This window comes from Bos mutus, chromosome 8, assembly GCF_027580195.1.
Source record: "Bos mutus isolate GX-2022 chromosome 8, NWIPB_WYAK_1.1, whole genome shotgun sequence".
NCBI classification, from domain to species: Eukaryota; Metazoa; Chordata; class Mammalia; order Artiodactyla; family Bovidae; genus Bos; species Bos mutus.
Genome location: NC_091624.1, coordinates 28,733,281 through 28,757,889, shown reverse-complemented (window position 1 = coordinate 28,757,889; position 24,609 = coordinate 28,733,281). Strand labels below are relative to the sequence as shown.

Sequence of the window (24,609 nt, the reverse complement as noted above, 5' to 3'; positions counted from 1 at the left end):
AGGAGGATGTGGCATTTGTGTGATGTCTTGAAAGATGGGTAGAATTTAAACATTTGAAAATGGAGAAAAGTGAATTCCAGTCTGAGAAATCACACAGGGGCACATACTCAAAAATGCAGAGTTTGGTATATACAAATATATCAAGCAAGTACTTTTCAAGCTGTAGTGTCAGGTCTGTAAAAAGCAATAATAAAATAAAGCCAGATTGGGGGGGGGTTCATTTAATGATATTTATTAATCATAGAACCTTGTATTTCTACAGAGCAGAAGAAAAAAGAGATCTGCTTATGTTTTTCCGAAGCCTACGCTTCTTTGTGGAGTGGTGTGACTATCGTAAGCGCACATTTAAACATTTCAAGGTAGAGTCTAAAGTCTTTCAATTTAAACATATATGGAAAGTGAAGCTGATGTCAATTTGGGGATTTAAGATAACATTCTTAAAGTTTTCAAACGATAGAAAATATTTTTATTGGCTTCTGGGATTTGCATTTGTTTGCAATAAATAGAGGAGGAATGCTTCTGTAGAAATCAGTGAACCATTTTCACTGAAAGAAAAATAATTATAGTCATATTTATTTTATAATATACATTTTGAAAAATTAATCTGTCAAGGATACTTGAAGTAAAATGCTAAATGCTAGTAAAGAATATGAGCTTAGAAGCCTTATAATGTCATAATGTAATCTTTACATTCTAAATCACTCTCTGTATTTAAGCTTCTTATTTATTGTATATTTCAAGTTTAAATATTGAGGTCTGATTCTTATAAAGTAATGCTTCTTAGGCCTAATGCAGATACATTCAAAGACATTTTTAAAACTCCCTGTTTTTGTTTGTCATAGCTAGAATTATGTTTGGCTACGTTGTAATCCTCTGACTCATGCTTAGCTGGATAGGATCAAATTACTGACAGCAGGGATCCACACAGAAATCAGTTCTAAAAGAGTTCACATGAATAATATGGCAAGGTTCAGGTTTCCTCAAAATCCTGAGTCATGACTTTTGTCATGACTATTGTTTTTATGACTGGTACTAACACTCATTTATTTTGGATTCTTTCTTTAAATCATCGTCATCATCATTTGCATTTTATTTGGTTGAGCTAATCTGTCAAGCATAGGATTTTCTTTAGAACGAAGCATGCTGATTTCTGTACTGTACTGTGGTCCCTTGAGGAGTTCTCAGGATCATGTTGTTTACTTGCAGGTGCTCTTGAACAAGAACAGTTAAATAGCTCTTCTTCAGAATTGGTAAAATAGAGTAATAATTGAGGAGCATGCTGGCAGTTATGATAATAAATCATATCATATGGCCATTTACTTATACATTAGGATGAGCTGTGGGAAATGTGAGCACTGGTTCCATTTTCAAGCTGACTTTCCTTGACATGTTTTTAAGGCAAGTAGAGAAGTATAATTGGTGTGCTTTTCCTGTAGCAAATAAAGTGCTTATTTGAGCTGGTCTTTGCTGGTGACAAGGTTGTTAGAATGGAAAGAAACAGTCACATGGTTGTGCAGTCATCACCAGTGTTTATCTACAGAATGTTTTATTCATCCCAAACTGAAAACCTTGTCCCCATTAAACACTTAATTTGTCATTCCTCTGTCTCCCAGCTTCTGGGAACCATCATTCTATTTTCCATTTCTGTGAATTTGACTAAGTATCTTGTTCAAGCAGAATCATCAAATTTGTTCTTTTTGCCAGATTATTTCACTTAACATACTGTCCTCAAAATTTATTTATATTGTAGCATGTGTCAGAATTTCATTCCTTTTTAGCCCTGGATACTATTCTGTTATATGCACTTACCAAACTTTGTTTATTCGTTCATCTTTAATAGACACTTAATTGTTTTCACTTTTTGGCTATTGCAAATAGTCCTTCTCAAGTCATTGGTGTACAAATATCTATTCAAGTCTCAGTTTTAATTCTTTTAAGTATATATACCTGTGAGTGGAATTGCTGGATTGTATGGTAATTCTCTCTTTCAGCTTGCACCACTTTACATCCCCAACAGCAGGGCATGAGGCTTCCAATTTCTTCACATCCTTGCCAATATTCATTATTGTCTGGGTTTTTGTTTTGTTTTTACTTTTTTTTGTTTTTTGTAGCCAAACTGTTGGGTGTGAATTTCTATCTCTTTCTGGCTTTGATTTGCATTTCCTTCCTAATGATTAGTGACCTTGAGTATCTTTTCATGTGCTAATTGTCCATTTGTATTTCTTCTTTGGAGCAATGTCTATTCAAGTTCTTTGTCCCTTTTTGCATCAGGTTTTTTGTTGTTGTTGAATTGTAGATTTTTTTTATATATTTACTTCATCAAATATGATTGGCACTTATTTTCTTCCATTCACTGAATTGTCTTTTCATTTTCTTGATAGTGTTCTCTGATGTATAGAAATTTTTAATTTTGAAGTCCAGTTTATCTATTTTTTTCTTTTTTGTCCTGTGCTTTTGGTGTCATATCCAGGAAATTGTTGCCAAATTCAGAGTCATACAGAATTTTCTCTTTATTTTTAGTAGGAGTTTTATAGATTAGCTCTTAAGTTAGGTATTTAATTCAGTTTGAGTTAATTTTTGTGTATGTTGTAAGCCTGCAGTCCAACTTCATTCTTATACAAGTGAATATCCAGTTTTCCTAGCACCACTTGTTGAAGAGACTGTCTATTCCTAATTGAGTGGTCTTGATGCACTGAACTCCGGGAGTTGGTGATGGACAGGGAGGCCTGGCATGCTGCGATTCATGGGGTTGCAAAGAGTCGGACACAACTGAGCGACTGATCTGATCTGATCTGATCTGATGCCTTTTTCAAAAATCATTTGATTGTACATGAAGTTTTGTTTCTGGTCTCACTATTCTATTCCATTGGTCTATATGTCTGTCCTTATGCCAGTATCACACTTTTAATTACGGTAGCGTTGTAGCTAAATTTTGAAATGAGGAAGTGTAGAATCCTCCAGTCTTGATCTTTCTTTCAAATTTCTTTTGACTATTTGGAATTCCTTGAGATTCCATATGAATTTTGGTGGGTTTTCCCAGTTCTTCAGAATATTACATTGAGATTTTGATAAGGATTATTTTGAATCTATGAATTGTTTTGGATAGTGTTGACATACTAACTTTTCCATCTTTCATTCATGAACACAAGCTGTCCTTCTATTTATGCGTATCTTCTTTAGTTTCAGGAATGTTTGTAGGTTAAAATACTTAAAATTTTAATCTTCTGTTTCTTTCATTATCAGTGTCAAAAATAAAGCATTATCTATTTAAGATAATGGAAATGAGCATATTTTTACTTTTATTATTTTATCATGAAATGAAAAAACACCAATAATATTTGTTCTGGAAAGAGGATAGAGACCAACTTGATTCTCATTTATAATTGATGTTGGAAACAATGTTGGTTATTTTTATATACGCCCTTCAGACTTTTATTTCTAAAGCAGTGATAATTTTATATGCAACCCCAAAGAAGTGTGGAAGTTAAGAATTTTGAATGGGATTTGGGCAAGAGGAAAGTAATTTCAGGAATTTCAGTCTTGCAGCAGTGCCATTATAAATCATCACCATTAGATTAGAGATTAATTCTTATCTTTAAACATATTAGTTAATCGTGGATCTTTAGAAAATGTTTCTGAGATGCTTTCTTATGAATATATGGCCTATATTCATGAACATGAATGTGAATGGGTGGTTGGGAAGGTGGTGTGCAATAGTAATGCCACAGAATTTGCTTTGTTTTCATATTTTATATTTGGATAAATTTATTGATAAGATTCATTCCTATAGTATAAAAAATATTTTGTAGGTATGTCATAACTGAAAGACTTTACAGTGGAGAACTTTATGGCTATATTCTGAGAAACAGAGTGGACTTTCAGTTTTTTTAATAAGCATACTGATTTTGATGTGCCTAGCTTCCTAAAATGTTTTGTGGTGGACTTAGAATGTTGATTATTTAGATTAAATAAATTTTCGTACTACTTTACTAAAGCTTTTAATTGTGTAACCACAAAACAGAATAATTGAACATTACTATATTAGCTCTTTGTCAAGAGAGTAAAATTATGCTTTATTTGGAAAGTTTTGCTTAGGTATAAGACTATACCCTATTTCTCAGGCTAAGTAAAAATATAGTAGCTGCCTTAAAAGAAAGAAAACAGAGTTCCTACTTCATAATGAATAATGTATAAATCATAAAAGAAAGAAAAGTGAGAGATCCTTAGAAATATTCAGCTTTTCAAAGTCTTTGGAACATATGCCTTAAAAGCTTTAGGGATCCAGGGGAAGCCAGGAAAGACAGTTGAAAGTTTCTTGGACTTATCTTTTAACTTTGTAACACTTCTTAATTTTGGGTATTTATATAAAAACATACCTTTTAAGTGTTACTCTATTACGAACTACAGGGATTTTGTAATTCTGTTCAAATATTTTCACATTTCTGTTTTGAACTTAGAGATTCAATCTTACTTTTTACTTGTTGTTATATATAAGACTTTTTTTTAAACATTCTTGCTTAAAGCATAAGTTCCTTCAATAGTCAGATGCAAAATTAATATTAAATATTTATGCTCCTTTAGACATTGTTGAGACAGATTATAAGTATGTGTGTACTTTAGCTATGCTGCATTGATAGTGGTTAAATGTATGACCCTACAGGCAATCTTTTTAAGCAGATAAAACTGTTGGGATGTTTTCCCAGGATGACGGGGTTGCCCTCCAAGCGTATCTCTTCAATGCGGTCCCGAATATAACTGGTGTCATTAGCCTTGCAGAATGTATCATCTGTAATTGAAGTTATGTTGTTAAACTGGAAAACAAAAGGGAAAAAATCATTTATAAACTCCAAATCATCCTTTTGTATGCTATGTAATGAGGTCTGGCAGAATATTTTATCTGTCGATAAAAAGTGATTTTTAAAATATGGTACATACTGTATATCTATCTTCATGGTAATAAAAAACCCTGTCTGAGCAATCTGAGCCTCCCTTTTTAATGTCTACAGTATTACTTTGAAAGAACAGACTACTTGCTTTTTCTAAGAATAAAACTCATGTATGTAACAAATTTCTGAGTACAAATAAGATTGTACTAACTGGAAAATGTATCCTGTTGTATAGTGTCAACTCAAAATGGGTACTGTGTCCTTAAATGTACTTTAAAGAAGTAAAAAGAACAAATGAGAATTCTTGTGATGGTGAAAGACTACTTTTAGTCTCTTTTTATTCCCTCTTCACTTTTCTATTACCCTTGATGTTGGACAATAAAGTCAGCTGGGAAGTCTCCAAAAGCAAGTGTTTACTGCTATTTGGAGAAAGAAACATAAACCACGTCTTAGTGTCCCCTAACTTCAAATCCACATGTCAGATTAACTAGGAGATGCCAGGTACACACCTGGAGACAAGCCATCCTGTAAGAGCAGACCTCATACGTGGTGTTACTGATCCTTTGGCTTTGCTCTGAATAGAACTGTGGCTTCTGGGCAAGAGAGAGCATTTGACTAAATATTAATGCTTTTGATGGGCAACATTTACATATAAGTAAGTGAATTTCCTAATGAATTGTAAGATTGACCCATAGTAATTTGAATTAAAGTCTGATACTGTGAAAGGAGCAATCATACCTGAAGATGAATTACACGCAGACTTTCTGGTAAATTAAGAGGCACAGATTCCAAAGCATTGTGATCCAAGTAGAGGAAGGAGAGGTTATGCAGTTTCTGTAAGGAAAAGGTGCTTTTGCTTGAGTTGATACCTGAGATCAGTGCATTTTTTCACGACTCAAGCTATATACACATATATATAAATATACATATGTATAAAATACATAGATATAGTCATGTATCAATACTATTAGTCATTGGTATGGGAGTTTTTGATTTGGTGGGATTTTTAGTTTGCTGTTTTGGTTTTACAAGTAGTGTATTTCAGTCCTTTACAAAGGGCAATAGAACCCTAATGCATCCCCATGTCTGTCTACTCACCTCACATCTGAATACCCAGTCATAGCCAGCCTCAGCCCTCATGTCAATTTCTGGGGCTCTTTAAATTTGTCTTTGGAATAGGTGATGATATTAATGCTTATGCAGGATTGTATTTGGATCCTGGTACTGCTATAACTTCTCTTGAATCTCCAGAACTTTCCATTTCAGCTCCACTAACTTATAGTAGAATGAATATTCCTAAGAGATGTGTGTGCTTGTTAGTAAGATATCTTCCAAAGCAATGTATTAAATACGTGGCTGGGTATGATTTTTCTTTTTACCCTGCTAAGGGGTCTACATTAGATTACTCTTCATAATCAATAACCCATTATTGTGTATAATTCTGTAGTTTCAAGATATAGTTTCCCCTGACAGTAATGTTTTACCTTACTTTTGATATACATCCTATGGCAGAATTTGGATTCTATTTTTTTTTTTTTTAGAATTAATTTGTTGTTATTTTAATCCTTTCTTAAGCATCCTACATGTGTGCTTAGTCACTCAGTAATGTCCAACTCTGTGTGACCCATGGAACCCACCAGGCTCCTCTGTCCATGGGATTTTCCAGGCAAGAACAGTGGAGTGAGTTGCCATTTCTTACACCAGGAGATCTTCCTGAACCAGGGATCCAACCCAAGTCTCCTGCTTTGGTGGATAGATTCTTTACCACTGTACCACCTAGGAAGCCCTCTTAAGCATCCTACAACCCATTATATAAGAATCAAGCTCCTGTCTTCCCCAGTGGACCTCTTCACATGGATTAGAGTGACTTGATTTTACGTGGCTTTTGCAGCCTTGGGCATTAAGCAAAACTAGAAAATAGCTGACTTTATCATTTTGATGCCAATTTGTCATTAATCCCTTCTGTAATAAATGCGTAAAATAGTCAAATACTTCTTTTGTAAATGTTGACTGGCTCCTGTAGGTCTTTAACATACCAGTTATTCAAAGGTTTACCTGCTCAAATTGTGTATGTTCAAATTACAAGCATTTTTTTGTTTGTTTTTAAAGTAAGGCCAGTCTGAAAGTCCCCTAAGAGTTCCTTAACTTCTGAGGAACTGTTAGAAATTGTCAAAAGGAGCTACAATCCTGTATTTTGAGCAAGGTCTTCTGTTGCTAACCAGTAGCATGATTATCTCAACCTTTCATCTGGGGTTTCTTCCAGGACTGGGAATGAGTACTTCAGATCTATGGAAGTCCTGGGCTGAGGTGATTACTTCTCTGTAGACTGCATTTTGAGACAACCTGGCTACCTAAATCAAAGTAAATCACCTTCCTTTTTTCCTGAGCATTTATTTTCTTGAATGATTAAATTAAGAAATATATTTAATTTTTACTACATACAGAATTTTGTATTAGGTGCCATCATGGAATTCAAAAGAATATTTCCCTACAGAATTCTATGGGCTAATACTTTTAAGTATTAAAAATAAAATTCAGTCTTTACAGCATGATTTTTCTGGTGTTTATGAATTACTAATACTGTAGGGAAGAAGAAACACAGGAAAACTTCCATTTTGAGGTTTTGGAGACTCTTGGTACCATGAGTCTTTGTCTATATAAATAAATATTTGCTGTGTGAACAAAGGAAAAAGATGTGACACCAGGTAGTCCCATGAAACCAAATAAAGTTATTTTAAGTGAGGTACAGGCATAAGCTAGACTTGAATAAGCCTAATAATATCACTATTTATTATGTAATAGTTTTAAAACAAAATTCTAGGCTATAGTTTCTTCTTCTTTTATCATGTTATTATTGGCTGTATAACAATGATATTATATTGTGCTCAGTCATACTATAAAATACTTACTTTGAATGTATTTGCTTTGATTCCTCTACTCTTGATTTTGTTATATTTTGCATTAAATAAAGTAAGCTTGGGAGGGAGAACTGGAAGCTTCAGTAGTTGATTTTCAGCTAGTGTAAGTTCTTCTAACAGAGAAAGTTTTGAAAAAGTACCGTCTTCTATGTCTTCAATCAAATTTCCCGTAAAATCAAGTCGTCTTAAGTTAGCTTGAAGGAAAAATATACAAACAATACAGAAAAAAATTTTTTAAATACATGAAGTTAAATTCTTAATTGTGTGGACTGAGGAAAAGCATTTATTTAACAGGTAATTCAAATTTCTTTTATGTTTAGTGCTTTGCAGAACATGTACAATTAATAGCTCAGTAAGTTTTATTGAATGAATACTCAGCATGTACTCAGTGCTTGACACTGATGGCATTTCTCACTGGAGTTCTAGAATTTCAGGTTTGGAAGGGAACTTTAAGTTAATAGAGTCCTTCCATCCTTTTTTGTTTGAATTCTGAGTATGCTCAAGTAATATGAAAGAAATTCTTTGTTGCAAATTATGGAAGGCAAGCATTATGTTTGATTGAATAGAATCATGTAAATATTTGTGAATTTCTTGCCATCCTGTTGCATTGTGATTATGGGTTTGTTTTGTTTGCATTAGTTGCTCAGTTGTGTCTGACTCTTTGCAACTCTATAAACTGTAGCCCACCAGGTTCCTCTCCTCTGTCCCTGGCATCCTGTCCAGGCAAGAATACTGGAATGGGTTGCCATTCCCTTCTCCAGGGGATCTTCCTGACCCAGAGATTGAACTCAGGTCCTCCTACGTTGCAGGCAGATACTTTACCATCTTAGCCACCAGGGAAGCCCCTGTGATTGTGGGTATATTATCTTAATCTCTCCATGCCTTATTGCTTAAAAACAACAAAGGCAAAAATGTTCCCTATTTTGTTAATGTGGTACATACTGAGAGAGAAATTCAATATGTGTGTATGTATGCATCACTTTTGTTCTGTCTGGGATGATAAGGAGATATGGTCACTTCTCACTATTTAAGGTAGTCATCTATAAAGTCGACAGAAATGCTGAATTAGTGAATATGGAACCATTGCTCCTAGGGAATATACGGATTCGAGCCTTTCATCACACATTTTCATCAGCCAATCAGAAAATTGTATGTGTGTTTCTTTTTTAAAGGCATCTTAAGCACTGTAACTCACTGTAACTCACTTAAATGAAGACTACTTAACACGTATTTTCTCTGGAAGGCACATCACAGCCTTCTTGCAGTTAGAAATAATATACAGCACTTCAACACTATATTTAGGGAGTGTTTCAAACAGCAAAAAAAAAAAGCCAAAAAATGAAAAGTGAAAAATATTGCACTAAGTAGGCTGTAAACGAGGTACTTGTTTAAAGCTGAAATAAAAGACAAAAAAAGCATCTTGTTCTACCTCACCTGGATGACTCAAATTTTTTGCCACAGGCATGTGCCTGTGAATAACCCTGAAAGTGCCAGAAGTATTTATTTTGGGGTTACAAATAAATTTATAAAGTAGGTGAGTTTGAAAACATAAAATCCACAAATAATGAGAAACAACTGTATTCAGTCAGTTGGAACTACCAGTGACAGCATGAATTCAGGATGGTTAATCTCGTCAGTGTCTAGTGGAGCCAGTGTGCATTTCTTGGTATCATTTTCTTCAGAAGCCCTCGACAAAATTGGAATATAGGAAACTTTTCTGGAATGAGTGATCCAGGACTTGGACTTGACTGCAGAAGTAGTTGCTGTGTGTGGTGCTCATAGCAACACCCTCCTGGCAGGATACTTAAAATACCCCAACAGTGACTATCCTACGTGTGACCTAGAAACTTGTGTTTATATGAGTTAAATAACTAACATGAGTTAACACTAATATTTTATTTAAAATTAGCTTACGTATGTCTGCAAAATCTTTGGCGGTCAGCTTTTTAATTTTGTTGAATCGTGCATAAAGATAGGCTGATTCCTTTGGCAAAGGTGGTACAGCATCAATGTCAACTTCTTCACAGTATACAGAGCCACTTAAACAAACACATAGCAGGCATGTGGGCATTTCTGAATTGGGAAACAAAATCATAAAAATCAATAATTTAAAAATATCTGACCTCTAGTATTAAAATTCTTGCTATCATGAATGTTATTACTAATTCGAAAAGATACTTTACACAATTATAGATGATAACAGGAAAGATGTTATGGCCATATTAGCTAGTGATCTATATTGTATCTGGTAACTCAGCGTAATTTTATTTTAAATTCTGTAATACACAATCTCTTTTACTGTCTGTTTTGGCAATGATCATTTATTTAATTGCTGAATTGATTGACAGTTACATTTCTTCATTTGCATATCAAAAAATCATAAAGCTGGACTTAAGGTAAGCACAAGCTTGATTTATCACTTGTGGTAGTGCAAACACATTTGTAATGAGTTTGTTGTTCAGTTGCTAAGTCATGTCCTCCTCTTTGCAACCCCATGCACTGCAGCACACCAGGCTCCCGTCTCCTTCACTGGCTCCCGTAGTTTGCTCAAATTCATGTCCATTGAGTTGGTGATCCTATCTAACCATCTCATCCTCTGCCACCCACTTCTCCTTTTGCCTTCAGTTTTTCCCTGCATCAAAATCTTTTCCAGTGAGTCAACTCTTCGCATTAGGTGGCCAAAGTATTAGAGGTTCAGCCTCAGCATCAGTCCTTCCAATGAAACTAATTAGTGAAAGTATGAACTTGGAATCATAGAGAATGTTGAATTTTAGCTTCGTAATAATCTCCTCCATTCTCCCTTAAACTTAGATTCAAGTAAAAGTCATTTCCAGCAACAACAACAGCAACAAAAATTTGGAGTCATTGTGAGCACTTTTAGAATCCCATTGCACCCTGCATCATTTTTTTTAATTTAAATTTATTTATTTTAATTAGAGGCCTGTATCATTTATTGCACTTACTTGTCATGCCTTCGTCCTAGAAGAGTTCCTTAGTCTTTGTTTTTTATATCTTTTTACTGTTTTGGAAATTTTTGAATTTTTTAAAAATTTATTTTCAGGGCATTTATTTTGCAGAATGTCTTTCAACTGGGGTTTATAAAAAAGGTTCCTCATTTTTGGCAGGAATACTACAGAAATAATGTTTCATCCTCTGTGTCATGTATCTGTGTCATTCCTTACAATGCTGTCTTGGGTAACTTGGTTCAGTTGGTGTCTGCCATGGTTCTCACCCTGTAAAATTACTGTTTTTCGCTTTGTAATGAGTGTGTACCTTCTAGAGAAGTACTTTGAGATTCTAAACATCAGGTTTGTTATCAAACTTTCATGTTTTAAAACTCTAGTTTTCATCTATTGTTGAGTCTTACTTGAATCATTTATCACTGGGATAGTTGCCAAATAATAATTTTTCTGATTCCATCATTTCTTCTATATTTGTTAGTTCACATTCTGATATGAGGTGGAATGTTCCCTCCTTATTTATTTTTGTCGGTATGAACTTATGAATTCCTTATCCCATGGGTCATATGTTACTGTCATATTTATTTTGATAATCAGATTGTCCCAGATTAGTCGACGAGAACTCCTAAACTCTGTTTTATCATCCCATAGCCTTTTTGTGATTCAATGTTATACAATAAGTTGCACATATTTAACTTGTAAGATTTATAAGTTGGATGTCCATCACCACAGTCAAGATAATTAACATATCGATCACTCCAAGAGTTTCCTCATGCTCTTTGGTAATTATCTCTCCCTCACAGTAACCACTAATATCCTTTCTGTCATTATCTTAATATGTTAATATTATGAATATATTGAGGACCAGAAACTTAATATATTATGCAGTATATACTCTTTTGTCTGGCTTCTTTAACTCTGCATAATTATTTTGAGGGTCATCTATTTTTGCATTATCAGTAATTCATTTCTATTTGTTATTGAGTTCAGTCCAATTCATTCCATTCTGTCAGTAGACACAGTTTATACAGTCATCTCTTAGATATATTTGGGTTGTTTCCAGTTTGCAGCTATTTCAAAGAGAGCTGCTATGAACGTTAATGTATGGACTTATCGCTTTCATTTCTCTTCTATAAATACCTAAGCATAGAATGGCTGTGTCTTATTATACATATATATTTTACGTTTTGGAAAAAGTCCTACTAAACTGTTTTCCAAAGTCATTGTGCCATTTTAAATTCTCGTTAGCAGTGCATATAAGTTCCAATTGCTCCGCATTCTTTCCAACATTTGGTATGTGTGGTTGGACTTTTTGATTTTAGCCTTTCAAGTAAGATGTGTTGTGGTATCTCATGTTTGAATTTACATTTTCCTAATGACTAATGTGCTGAGCATCTTTTTATATACTTATTTGCCATCCACATGTTTTTGTGTGTGTGGTGAAGTGTCTACTCATGTCTTTTGCCTGCTTTTTAAACGGGTTTTGCATTATTAGTTTTGAATTATATATATTATATAGATATAAGTCATTTGTCAGAATATGTTTTGGAGAAAATGTTTTCTCCAGTTTCTGGCTTTTTTTTTTAATTTTCTAATCAATGTCTCTTAAAGAGCAAACATTTTTATTTTAATGAATAATAATTGATTCCCTTATAGTTCATGCTTTTTGTGCTGTGTTTAAGAAATCTTTGCCAACCACCAAGTTTTTATCCTGTTTTCTTTTAAAAGTTGTATAGTAAGTCTTGATATTAGGTAGTGTAAATTCTCCAAATTTATTCTTCTTTAATGTTATGTTTCTTCTAGGTTCTTTTCATTTTTATATAAATTTTAAACTCAGCTTGTTAATTACTTAAAGCCTGCTAGAATTTTAATTGGGACTGCATTGAATCTACAGACGAATTTGGGAAAATAGACATTTTAATGATACTGAGTTTTCTGGTCCTTGAATACAGTGTATCTCTATCTATATATTTAGGTCTTTTTAAATATCTCTCACCATTATTGTCTGGATTTTAGTGAATAAATCTTATACATCTGTCATACATTTATACATATATTTTTTTAATATTTTGATTAAAAAATTAAATGTCTCTACTATTCTTTGAGAGCTTACTTATTTTCTGGCATGCTGAGATGTCCCATACCAATCCTTGCCCTTTCCCTGCCCCAGGTCTGAAATCAGCTATTACTTTAAGAAGTACTGGTCCATGTCAGTGGAGAATGGTATTTAGAAACCAAGATTTGGGTGTGCATGTGCTCATTGCTACTGGGATCTCATTGTTCCTGGGATCTTTCAGCAAAGAGGACTGGGAAATATATTTATTTTTATTTTGCTCTCTTTTCATATATAATACAGATAAGGAAATGGCAACCCACTCTAGTATTCTTGCCTAGAGAATCCCGTGGACAGAGGAGCCTGGTGGGCTGTTGTCCATAGGGTTGCACAGAGTCGGACACGACTGAAGCGACTTAGCATGCATGCGTGCACTGGGGAAGGAAATGGCAACCCACTCCAGTATTCTTGCCTGGAGAATCCCAGGGACAGAGGAGCCTGGTGGGCTGCCATCTATGGGGTCACACAGAGTGGGACATGACTGAAGCAACTTAGCAGCAGTATGTATAATACATACATACACATGTATATGTTTTTATACATGGACACACTACACATGGACACACATGTAAACATATATAATATATATGTACCATATGCTCATATAAAACCATAAACATATCATATGCATATATGCACATACATACTCATACAGGGAAGCAAACATGTTTATATCTTTTTCTGTATATCTGTATACAAACCAGGAGTTGATGCTGATACCTTTCATTCCAGTCCATTCCACTCCATTTCCACAGTGTTCCTTCCAGCCTTCCCCCTGACCATATCTTTTAACACCCTTCTCTGATTATGAGAGACCTGACTCTCCTGATCCACTTTGTATTTACTTTACTCAATCCTAGAACACACGTTAAGTAGTTTCATTATTGTTAACCTATAACACTATGGAAAACAAACCTACTCATTGGAATTTTAGTATTTGTCTACTGAAAGTATACATCAAAATACTGAGTTACTTCAGTTAGATTTCCCTTCCTGTAATGTGTTATGTTGCTCATTTGAAATACAATTAAGTTTGTATTTTTCTGTTTGTTTGTCAGTTTGGGTTCTTTTTATCTTATCCTTGTTGATTTTATTTATGAATGTACTATATTTATTTGCTTATGTGAATATAATGTTCTAAAATCAGATATGCACAAAAAGTGTGCTCAGAGAAGTTCTGCCACCTTTTCCCTGTACCTATAGTTTCTGTCTCCCCCTCCTTCCACCCCTAGTCCATCTGTAACCCATAGGTAACTAGTCTCAGCTTAATTGCCCTTCTTGAATTTCTTTCACACAAGTGTATCTTCTCTTATATCCCTTTCATTTTTAGAAGAGACAGCATACTGTAGATACTCTTTTGCACTTTGGTTTTTTTCACATAATCTCTTCTAGAAATCAATCCATATTCGTTATATAAATATTCCTCATTCATTTTTACCACTTCATAGCATTCCGTAGGTAGATGTACCATACTTTATTCAACCACTCTTCAATTTATGGATAATTAGATTGTTTCCAATATTTTGCTGTTGCAAGCAATCCTTCAGAGATTTTGCATATGTATTTTCTTACTTTTGAAGGTATATCTTTAGGATAAATTCCTAGAGGTCAGTTGCTAGGTCACAAAGTAAATGCATATTAGGTTTCATCAAATATTACCAAATTCCTCTCTGTTCTACCAATTTGCATTACTATCAGCAACATATGTCAGTGTCTGATACCACGCAGGTTTTGCCAGTGGAATATATTAATATATTGTCACACTTGTGTCAGATAAGTTAAAAAATTTTATCTCAATTTAAATTTCCATGTGAGATTGAACACCTTTTATGTGTGTAAGGGTCATTTTTATGTCATTTTGTGAATTGTCTGTTCATACCTTTTGCCCATTTTACCCATGGATTTTTTATCAGTTTCTTTTTCCTGGATTTTTACTTGTTCTTTATAAATTAGAGATATTAACTCTTTACAGTGCTGTATATTGAAAATATTTTTCTCAGTTTTAAGCTGTCTTCAGCTTCATTTATGATGATTTTTGCCATGCAAATGTTTTTCATTTATGGAGTCAAACTTACTGGTCTTTTCTATTATCATCTCTGGATTTTGAGACATCCCACAGTCAGGTAATCTTCTACTATTTAAATGGTTTCACTTTTTACATTTAGACCCTAATTTATTTGAAGTTTATTTTTCTGTATAAGAGGGATATAATTGTATCCCTTTTCAAGGTTGTCCCAGACTCAGTTTTTAAAAACATCATCTTTGGGACTTCCCTGGTGGTCCAGTGGTTAAGAATCCATCTGCCAATGCAGGGGACATGGGTTCAATCCCTGGTCTGGGATGATGCCACATGGCACAGAGCAACTAAGCTCCTGAGCCACAGCTCCTGAGCCCACATGCTACACCTATCGAAGCCTGAGCACCTAGAGCCTGTGCACTGCAGCAAAGGGTAGCCCCATCTGCAACTAGAGAAAACTCACGGACAGCAATGAAGACCCAGAGCAGCCATACCTAAATAAATAAATATTTTTTAAAAATAAAAACATCATCTTTGCTTCAGTGATTAAAGATGGTCCCTTGGTTATTTACTAAATTTCTATATGTATTTCTTTCTGTCTGTGGACATTCATTCATGTACCAGTATTATACTTATTTTAAGTTTGGAGGCTTTAAAGTATGTTCTGATAGGTGATTTCATGCAGATCTGATTTTCCATCTGAACTTGAGGATCAACCTTACCCAACTCTTTAAAGAAGTTTATTGTTACAGATTTAGGGAGAACTACCATCTTTGTAATATTAAATCATCCTATCCACGAGCAAGAAATGTCTTTTAATTTCTTCTAGTCTATTTTCACTATGATGCTTTTCAAATTTCTTGAGATATATTTTCTGTTTTGTTTCATTTTAATTTTATTGTAGCACTATAGAAATTAGTGTGTGGTTTTTTTTTCATATTGTCACGTGAAATAATGGTCTGTGAGAGAGCAATAATAAACCAAATAGAAACTAATAAGTAGTACTTTGTAATTTGTTATTGTATAAGTTTTCTATTGTTTTAATTGAAACATACATTATAATTACGTATATAACCATTTCTCCTGTGAATTTCTTAAAAGCAAAAATAATATTTTATTTACTTTATCCTCAGACTACATGTGAAAGTGAAAGTGAAAGTCGCTCAGTTGTGTCCAACTCTTATGGGACCCCATGGGCTATACAATCCATGGAATCCTCCAGGCCAGAATACTGGACTGGGTAGCCAGTCCCTTCTCCAGGGGATCTTCCCAACCCAGGGATTGAACCCAGGTCTCCTACATTGCAGGCAGATTCTTTACCAGCTGAGCCACCAGGGATTTGCAACTAATTGGAATTTAACAAGTATTTCTTGAATTGATTTTATATAGATAGAAGCACACACTTTACAGAGGCTAAACCCAAACTGAACTTTGGTTGTTCTTGAATGTTCCTATTCCATGTTTTTCACTCATAACGTGGAATGGCAAATGGTGAAAATTCACAATATACCTGTTTGACTTTATCATTGGAGATAAAATTCCACTGTTTGGATTTACTGTATCCTGATGCAGTTTTGAACTATAGCAGATAAAGTTCCATTGTAAGCTACTTTTTAAAGCTCCTTTTAAAAATAGGATAATAGAGTATTCATACTTACCATCATTTTCTTTCTTGGGGGGTAATGGCGTTATATTCTCATCTTTTTGTAATTGAAAACTTTTCTCATTGGGTACTATTATCATAGTTTCTTTTTCCTATTGGAAAAATAAACGTTTATTTACAATTATTTACAATTTGGTAATTTTGGTATTATTTACAATTTGGACTGTAAAACTGAGGGATTACAGACAGCATTCTCCCATAAATGTTCTGGTTGAACAGTCCTTCCACTCTCCATTTGTCTATTAAGTGCTGTTGAATTCTGCTCCACTTCACAAATATCTTGGTCCCTGTGTTTAGAGAGACTCCTAAAGCAATGTAAAGAGAAGAAGCAGAGAACTTTTTTACTTACTACTTTTTAGGGACCAGGAGATTTTGAAAGTATTCTTTAAACTGATTGATAAGATTGAAATCAGCCATGTGAGCCGACAGCTTGTTATAATAGGCCTTTTTTTTTTTTCTAAGCACCTGGGAAGCATGACTATTTATACATATATTATTAATATATACATATATGATAATAATAATACTAGGATATTAGCCAACTTCATTGAAAGAAATTGTAGTATTAACATTTGCTCATCTGTACTGAAAAAAAAGAATCTATTATAACTGTTCACTCTTAAAATACTTATCATCTTATTTATAGTAGAGAACTTTTGAAGGAATCAACATTGTTAAGTATTTGGCTGCATCTCTTATTTTCCATTTTGCGTGTGTGTGTGAGAGAGACACGTACAGACACACTGTAGGAAGGCAGCAGATCCTTATGTGCTGTATTAACTTTTTCTTTATCCAGTATTCATTTCTGTGTTCCAGTAAAACCACAAGTAATTACTTAGTCCCTGTGCAAGCAGAATATGAAAAATGTGGTAGGAAAGTCATCTCTGTAGACAATGACAGTGACAGTTACTTGGTAAAATGATAGAGCCTAAGTTGTTGAAATTGATTGAAAATCATGCTGCATATTAGTAGTTTTAATTTTTTGATACTGTGTAGTTGACATACGTGAATTATTATGAAATCCTGTAGATACAAAATAAGCAGTACTCTTCTATTTATGTACTTGAACTACTTCTTCCTAAAATAATAAACCTTAAACTGGTAATCCATCTTTATTTCTCCTAATACACATTTCTCCTGTTTTATTTTAATATGCAAATAAAAGGCACTATGTATTGTGACTTAAATGTAAATCTCTGCTGATAAGAGATCATCTTTAAATTGAATTTTCCTTAAATTGTATATTTCAAATTTTAGTTTTCCTTAAATTTTATGTTTTGGTTGTTACAGATACTATTTGGTTATCACAGAGTCTATTTATTAATTTGGGAAGCATGCATACTTTAAAAATATAATTTAGGGACAGTTATTTTGAATTGTTTTGAATCATTTCAAGTGCTTTTCCTTTCCTCTTACCTTATCAGACACATTCAGAAAAAAACAAAAACATGCATTTAAATGGGTGACTATTTTATAAATTAAATTTAGAGTAGAAATAAAATACCTTAGTACTTTTTCCATCCAGGTATTTATCCTCATAATCTTGGCTAAAAAAGGTTTCTTCAAGATTATCTGTTCCATAATCATAGATAATGCGTGAATCCTGCTGAGATGGTGGTGCTGGCTTTATCAGAGGCACAAACAGGAACAGGAGAAGTGTAGATTGCAGAGTCTTCATTTTAATAGAAATTAAGGTGACTGAAAACTAATAAGCTAGTGGCCTGCTGACTGTGGGACAATACTCTCTTTTTCCCTGGAAATAAAAATGCAGACCATCGAAGCAATATTTAAAAGCTTAGAGGACTTTTTGGCAGGGTATACGCAGCAGGGGCCAGCGAACAGTATTTAACCCTTTGTGATCTTTAATTAGATGCTAAAAGTTTTTATGTATCAGTGATATTCTGAAAAATAGTTTCAGAAAATGGTTTTAGTTCTTTTTCTATCAAAAATCCAAGCAACGTTGATAATTTCAGTTTTTTAATAATTAGGTACCTTGAACAAAGGTATGCAATTGAAGTCTTCTTAGAATACCTGTAATATAAACAGTTAAAATGAAGACCCATGATCCTGTCTCATGTGAGTTAAAAATATCATATTTCAGCTTTGCTACTTTATAAGAACTCCTGATTTGTATTGGTATGAGCAGAAACAAGTTCCAGGAACAGTTTTAAAACTTAAACTTTAAATTTAACATTTTGAAAAATAGTCATTAACACTTACTTTTAGGTGATACAGAATATTGAAAAAGCCATGATTTCAAATTCCTCAGTTTCATAATTTCCATAGATATCATTATTTTTAGGTAATAGCATTTCTTTTAAAATTTAAGGTATGAAAAATGCAAAAATAGTATTGCAGACTAGAAAACTAATAGAACTTTAATCAAAGATTTCAAGAGAATGAAATGGGAAAGATTCTTTTAGGCTCACCACTGGATTTTATCTGGTGGTACACATTTTCTGCTTTTTCTTAAGTAACTTCAGACAGAATCACTCAGAATTGCTGGTGCTGCGTTTTAGATACTAGTTTGTCAAAAAAGTCAGTGGTTGAAATTAAGCATAACATGGTTTTGTGACTTTTGCAGCACGCTGTTCTTGCCTGCATGGACATTCAAGTTATGCGGTGATATACTTAAGTGCTTGTTAAAAAATAGTTATCCGAGGTAACTGAGACTTAAAAAGATTTAAGATTGCCTTTATATTTACTAAGATTGTTATATGTCACATTTTAACAAACAATATTTAAAATAATATGTGAGAAAAGAGCCTACCGTTGTAGCTGTTTTGAAGTTTTTTGTGGTTTTCCTCAATAGATGGTCATGGCTTGCATTAGCCCCAAGTGGGAGGGTGAATGAGAAAAGCTGTGGAGTGATTTCAAACTGTTGAGTAGAATTTCAGGGCCCAACAGCTTTAAAAGCAGTTTCCATGTGGTAGAGATCTTTGCCAACATTCTTTCTGCAGGGTGAAATGTAGTGTGTTGTACTAGAGAACTAAAATATTTGTAACTGCTGTACTCAGATTGCTTCCACTGATTATCATAAACTTCTGTTATTTTTTACTTTGTGTAATAAATACTCGTAGCACAAATTATTTTTTAGTTTAGTCATTTGAGGCCCACTTCCCCCTTTATTTTGTTATATGTAACAAAAACTCAACTGTCAGAATCAGCTTTTTAAATATAAATGTTACAATTCGGGATTTGTAAAATATGTTTTTGTTTGCTGAATGAAGAAAATAGTATTAATTACCTTAATATTATTTTTTTTGAAGTTGAAGTGGTATCTAGATAACTAGGTGAACATCTTTAAAGATTAATTTTATCACTGGTACTTTTAGCAATCAAAGTAACCTTTCTTTCTCCTCTCAGCTGAAATTTCAGTGTGTGGATATGAATATTTTGTAAAAAAAAAAATAGAAAGTGAAAGAATACTGGTTTGTTTTCTTTTCTACTCAAAATTGGCTTTGGAGTTTTTTGAATTAAAGCTTGAATAAACTAAGATGTGAATACTTACATTTTTACTTGAATGTGAATTAGTTTAAATTTAGTTGTGATATTCTCTGATTTGGGTTGATTTTATGACTTTAAATTCTTTGGAAAAATCTAATAATGAAATAGCAGATATTGATTTGTTTTCTGTTGTGTGGCAGGTTTAACGGGATGTTGAGAAGTGAACTGAATAGATGTTGAATAGATTTAGAGAATCTTAGAGGTTCATAGTTTACTATGGTATACACAGTTTGGTACTTTGTACTACATAAAATTATTTTGTGGATTATAACTTTTTTTTCCTTGAAAAGTTCTGACCAATGTGTATAGTTTTATTGGCATTCATTCATTTGTTGTTATTGTTCAGTCCCCAGTCATGTCCGACTCTCTGCAACCCCATGGACTGCAGCACGCCAGGCCTCCCTATCCCTTACCATCTTCTAAAGTTTGCCCAAGTTCATGTCCATTGCATCGGTGATGCCATCCAGCCATCTCATCCTCTGATGCCCTCTTCTCCTTCTGCCCTCAGTCTTTCCCAGTATCAGGGATATTTCCAGTGAGTCGGCTGTTTGCATCAGGTGACCAAAATACTGCAGCTTCAGCTTCAGCATTAGTCTTTCTGATGAGTATTCAGGGTTGATTTCCTGTAAGATTGACTGGTTTGATCTCCTTGCTGTCCAAGGGACTCTCAGGAGTCTTCTCCAGTACCACAGTTTTGAACGCATCAATTCTTCGTCTCTCTGCCTTCTTTACTATTCAGCTCTTACAACCATATGTGACCACTGGGAAGACCATAGCCTTAATTATACAGACCTTTGTCAGCAGAGTAAATTCATTCATTTAGTAGAAGTTTATTGAGTGCCACTTCTCTGCCAGTACTGTAGAAAAATAAACCCAGACAAGCAAAACTTGTTTTTTCCCTTCAAGGAGGAAGAGTTTGTAAGTAAGCAAGAACAGCAGCAAACAAGCGATAGAAGGCACAGTGAGCGACCTGCTATACAAAAATATTCTGCAGTGATCTGGGAAAGGGTAAAGCCACTGAGGTGGCACCAAACTGACTTCTGTAGAGAAAATGAGGGGGTAGTCAGGGCAGGAGCAGACCAAGGGAGAATTGCTCTAGGAATGGAAACAGCACATAGGTGGGGGAGGATAGATCATTAAGATAATTTATAATTAGTTGTATATGGCTAGAGCTTAGAGGGAGAAAGAGAAGAGGTTAGGGGGGTGGTATATATTAAGAGATCAGACAGGGTACTAGAGGTCAGATTAAGGAAAAGTCTTTTATACCTTGCTGTGGTGTTTGACTTTCATTTGTATTCAGTGAGAGACCACTGAGAAATTTTTTTAAGCCAGCGAGTGGCATGATTCTATTTTCATTTTAGAGATAGCTCTCTAATGTTGCATTTCTGAAGAATACTACTAGTTACCTATTTTATTGGTTATTTATTACAGGTATAGTGATCTAAAATAACACACCTTTATTATCCCATAGTTTCTGTAGCTCAGGAGTCCAAATATGGCTTTGCTTGTGCATGAGTGCCAAGTTGCTGCAGATGTACCCGACTCTTTGCAACCTTTTGGACTGTAGCCCTCCAGGCTCCTCTGTCCATGGCTTTGTTTATACCTCATTTGCAATCAAGGTGTTGGCTAGGGCTGTACTCTCTTTTCAAGGGTCAAGTAAGGTAAAGGTGTATGAGCCTATGTGGTTGTTGGCCACAACTCCATTCAGAATGTAGGACTAAGCCTCAGCCTTGCTTGATGTTGATTGAAGGCCACCCTCAGTTATTTGCAACGTGGCCTCCACCATTGGGCAGCTCATATTATGGCAGATTTCTTCTTCATAGCCAGAAAGGAAGATTAGTATTCCAACAAGATGAGCAGTACAGTTTTTGTAGCAATCATGTACCTGTAATCATATATGCCATCTCTTTGTAGTATTTTGAGATCAGAGGTCATATCCACATTGAAGGGGAGATGACTGCACAAGAAAGATTCTAGAAATATTCAGAGTTACACCGAAAAATATGTATGTTCCCTCCCAGAGTTAGTCAAACTAAAGTTTGAGAGCACAGTTCCAAAGACCATCTTCATTTCTTATACCAACTGCAAGTTTGAGAGTTTCCCAAAACCACCCTTACATTTGATAATTTGCTTAAAGCACTCATGGAACTCACTGGAAGCCATTATTTCATGGTTATGGTTTATCACAGAGAAAAGACACACATAAATATCACCCAAACGAAGAGAGGCAGTAGTCAGAGTCTGGGAGGGTTCCACATACAGAACTTGTATTGTTCTCAGGATGTTCTCATCAGTGCCCTCCCAGCATTGACGCATGACAAGGAACATGGGTATTGCCAACCAGGAAAGTGCTACTGAACCTCATGGTTCAGCTTTTACTGGGGCTTCAGTACATAGGCATGATCAATTGAGTATTCCACATGGTTGAACTCTGCCCCCAGTTTGACTGATTCTACATGACCCATCCTAAACCACATGGTTGTCTTTCTGGCGTGGCCAACCTAAGACTGTTAGGTTTGGCCTGTCCCATTCTAAAATCTGTTGTTGTTGTTCAGTTGCTAAGTCTTATCCAGCTCTTTGCACCCCCATGGACTACAGCAGTCCAGGCTTCCCTGTTCTTCACTGTCTCCCAGAGTTTGCTCAAACTCATGTCCATTGAGTCAGTAATACCATCCAATCATCCCATCCTCTGTTGCCGCCTTCTCCTCCTGCCCTCGGTCTTTCCCAGCATCATGGTCTTTTCCAATGGCTGTTCACAACAGGTGGCCAAAGTATTGGAGCTTCAGCTTCAGCATCAGTCCTTCCAGTGAATATTCAGAGTTGATTTCCTTTAGGATTGACTGGTTTTATCTCCTTGCTATCCGTGGGACTATCAAGAGAATTGTTATTGTTGTTCAGTCGCTAAGTCATTTTGTGACCCCATGAACTGTAGTACACCAGGCTTCCCTGTTCTTCACTATCTCCTGGAGTTTTCTCAAATTCATGTCCATTAAGTATAACCCTCATTTTAAACAAAGATATAGATTAATTCCTAGAAGCTGAACAAAGCCCAAACTGCTCTTTGGAGTCAAAGTCTTTACTACCCCATTTCCAGTGTAAAATATGTTTCAAACTTAGATTGTTTTCTACTCCAAAAAGAGCTATTTAACTTTCACTGCACAGTAATAAAAGATGAATGCCGTCAAGGCTCAAGAGCAGGCATTTATCCAAAATTGAGAGGGTTATCTCTGTGGAGTTCTTTTTGTTAACCCTACTACATTATCCTTGGTATCTTTGTAGGGTTTTATGTCTTTGAAGGTGTATCAGAATTTTACCTTGTGTAATTGTTGCTCCTTCAGTGTGGGAAAGACCTCTGACTTGTTTCTAACCAACATTCTGGGCTTTTTGTGGGACGTCTATGATTTGAATCTCCGTATCAAATACCTGCTTATACCTAATAAGCAGGTATAATACACCTAATAATATAATATACCTAATAAGCAGGTACAATACCTTATACCTTGGTCAAATGAAATAAAGATGGGAACCCAAGTACTTTCTGGACTAGAAGGCTAAAACTTAAAGGGAGGGGAATTATGACTCAATATAAATAAGAGTTAATGTTTAAAATGGATCATATTTGTGATTTTAATTTTTCTGAGTAGTATTCATAAGTCTCCGTATAATAAGTTTGCAACCTAAACATGCAACGACAGACATATCCAGAAATGCTGTGATATTTACCTGCTGGGCATAGCAGGTTATATTTATTTAGGAAATTGGAACATAAAAGAAACTGGATTTTTAGCTGTTATGATTTAATTTTGTTTCCAGCTGCTGTTATTCTTCATTTCCAAGATTTAGAAAAGATGGATTTGGAATCAGGAAATTGGAGTTTTAGTTCTAGCTTTCCTTGGACTTCTTTGCTACAGTAAAAGTATACAGAAGAAACAGGTTTATTTTTTTTAGCTTTCATACCATGGAATTGGTTAAGTGTGTTACATGATATGCATATATCTGCGTTTTGGTTTAGTGGTTCCAACTTGAGGAATAAAGTAAAAAATGTATAGTTTTCAGGTTATACTTAAATACATGCTAAACATTCTCAACCAGTATATTGTAAGCAAATTTATTGAATATCCTTTATTTTTATTTCCTTTTTAATGTATTTGTTAAGCTTGGGTTCATGGTATCATTTGAATTTATTCCTTAGTAGGCACAAAGACAGAAAGTTCAACCTCAGAGCTAATATAGCTAATATTTTGAAGTGTAATGAGAAAATTGATGAATTTTCATCTTTTTCTTTCCTGATATATCACCTAGTTTTGTCTGTAACTCTGGTAGGAGGTAGAACTTTATTCTTCTGTTCTGCAGAAAGCATTGGTGGTTATTTGTTTTGTTTTCTTTTTACTGAGAACTACTTGGGGTATGAGTTCCTCTGGGTGTTTTTGATTAATGTAAGATGGTTGTTCATCTACCTCCCTCTGGGTCCTGCAGCTGGAGGACATTTTGTGACGTGTTTATATGTACTTGCCTTTAAAGGGAGAGCAGAGTTGGCCTCTTTGA

General features: G+C 34.6%; 2 protein-coding genes across 3 annotated transcripts in view; one reads left to right on the top strand and one right to left on the bottom strand.

Moving 5' to 3' along the window:
• Nucleotides 1-24,609, top strand: part of CENPP (centromere protein P) — a 237,069-nt gene that overhangs the window by 65,909 nt on the left and 146,551 nt on the right. For both annotated transcript variants that reach the window (XM_005901835.2, XM_070375280.1), the window contains exon 5: nucleotides 263-359. In XM_005901835.2, the coding sequence (XP_005901897.2) occupies nucleotides 263-359 (97 nt within the window). The remainder of the gene's footprint in view (nucleotides 1-262; nucleotides 360-24,609) is intronic.
• On the bottom strand, nucleotides 4,047-19,473 carry OGN (osteoglycin). The gene is made up of 7 exons (XM_005901833.3): nucleotides 19,328-19,473; nucleotides 18,062-18,588; nucleotides 16,553-16,649; nucleotides 9,719-9,877; nucleotides 7,796-7,998; nucleotides 5,625-5,720; nucleotides 4,047-4,811 (listed from the first exon to the last, which is right to left on the bottom strand). Exons 2-7 carry the CDS (start codon nucleotides 18,233-18,235, stop codon nucleotides 4,641-4,643), a joined length of 900 nt encoding a protein of 299 aa, XP_005901895.1. The 5' UTR covers nucleotides 18,236-18,588; nucleotides 19,328-19,473; the 3' UTR covers nucleotides 4,047-4,640.

Bases quoted from the DNA above. Each gene is read 5' to 3' on its own strand.
- OGN (XM_005901833.3), bottom strand. From the start codon at position 18,235: ATGAAGACTCTGCAATCTACACTTCTCCTGTTCCTGTTTGTGCCTCTG. The intron at 9,878-16,552 runs GTAAGTATGAAT...TTCCCAATTCAG, and splicing joins CCCCAAGAAAGAAAATGATG to AAATGCCCACATGCCTGCTA. The intron at 7,999-9,718 runs GTAAGCTAATTT...TTTTCCTTCAAG, and splicing joins CAAAGATTTTGCAGACATAC to CTAACTTAAGACGACTTGAT.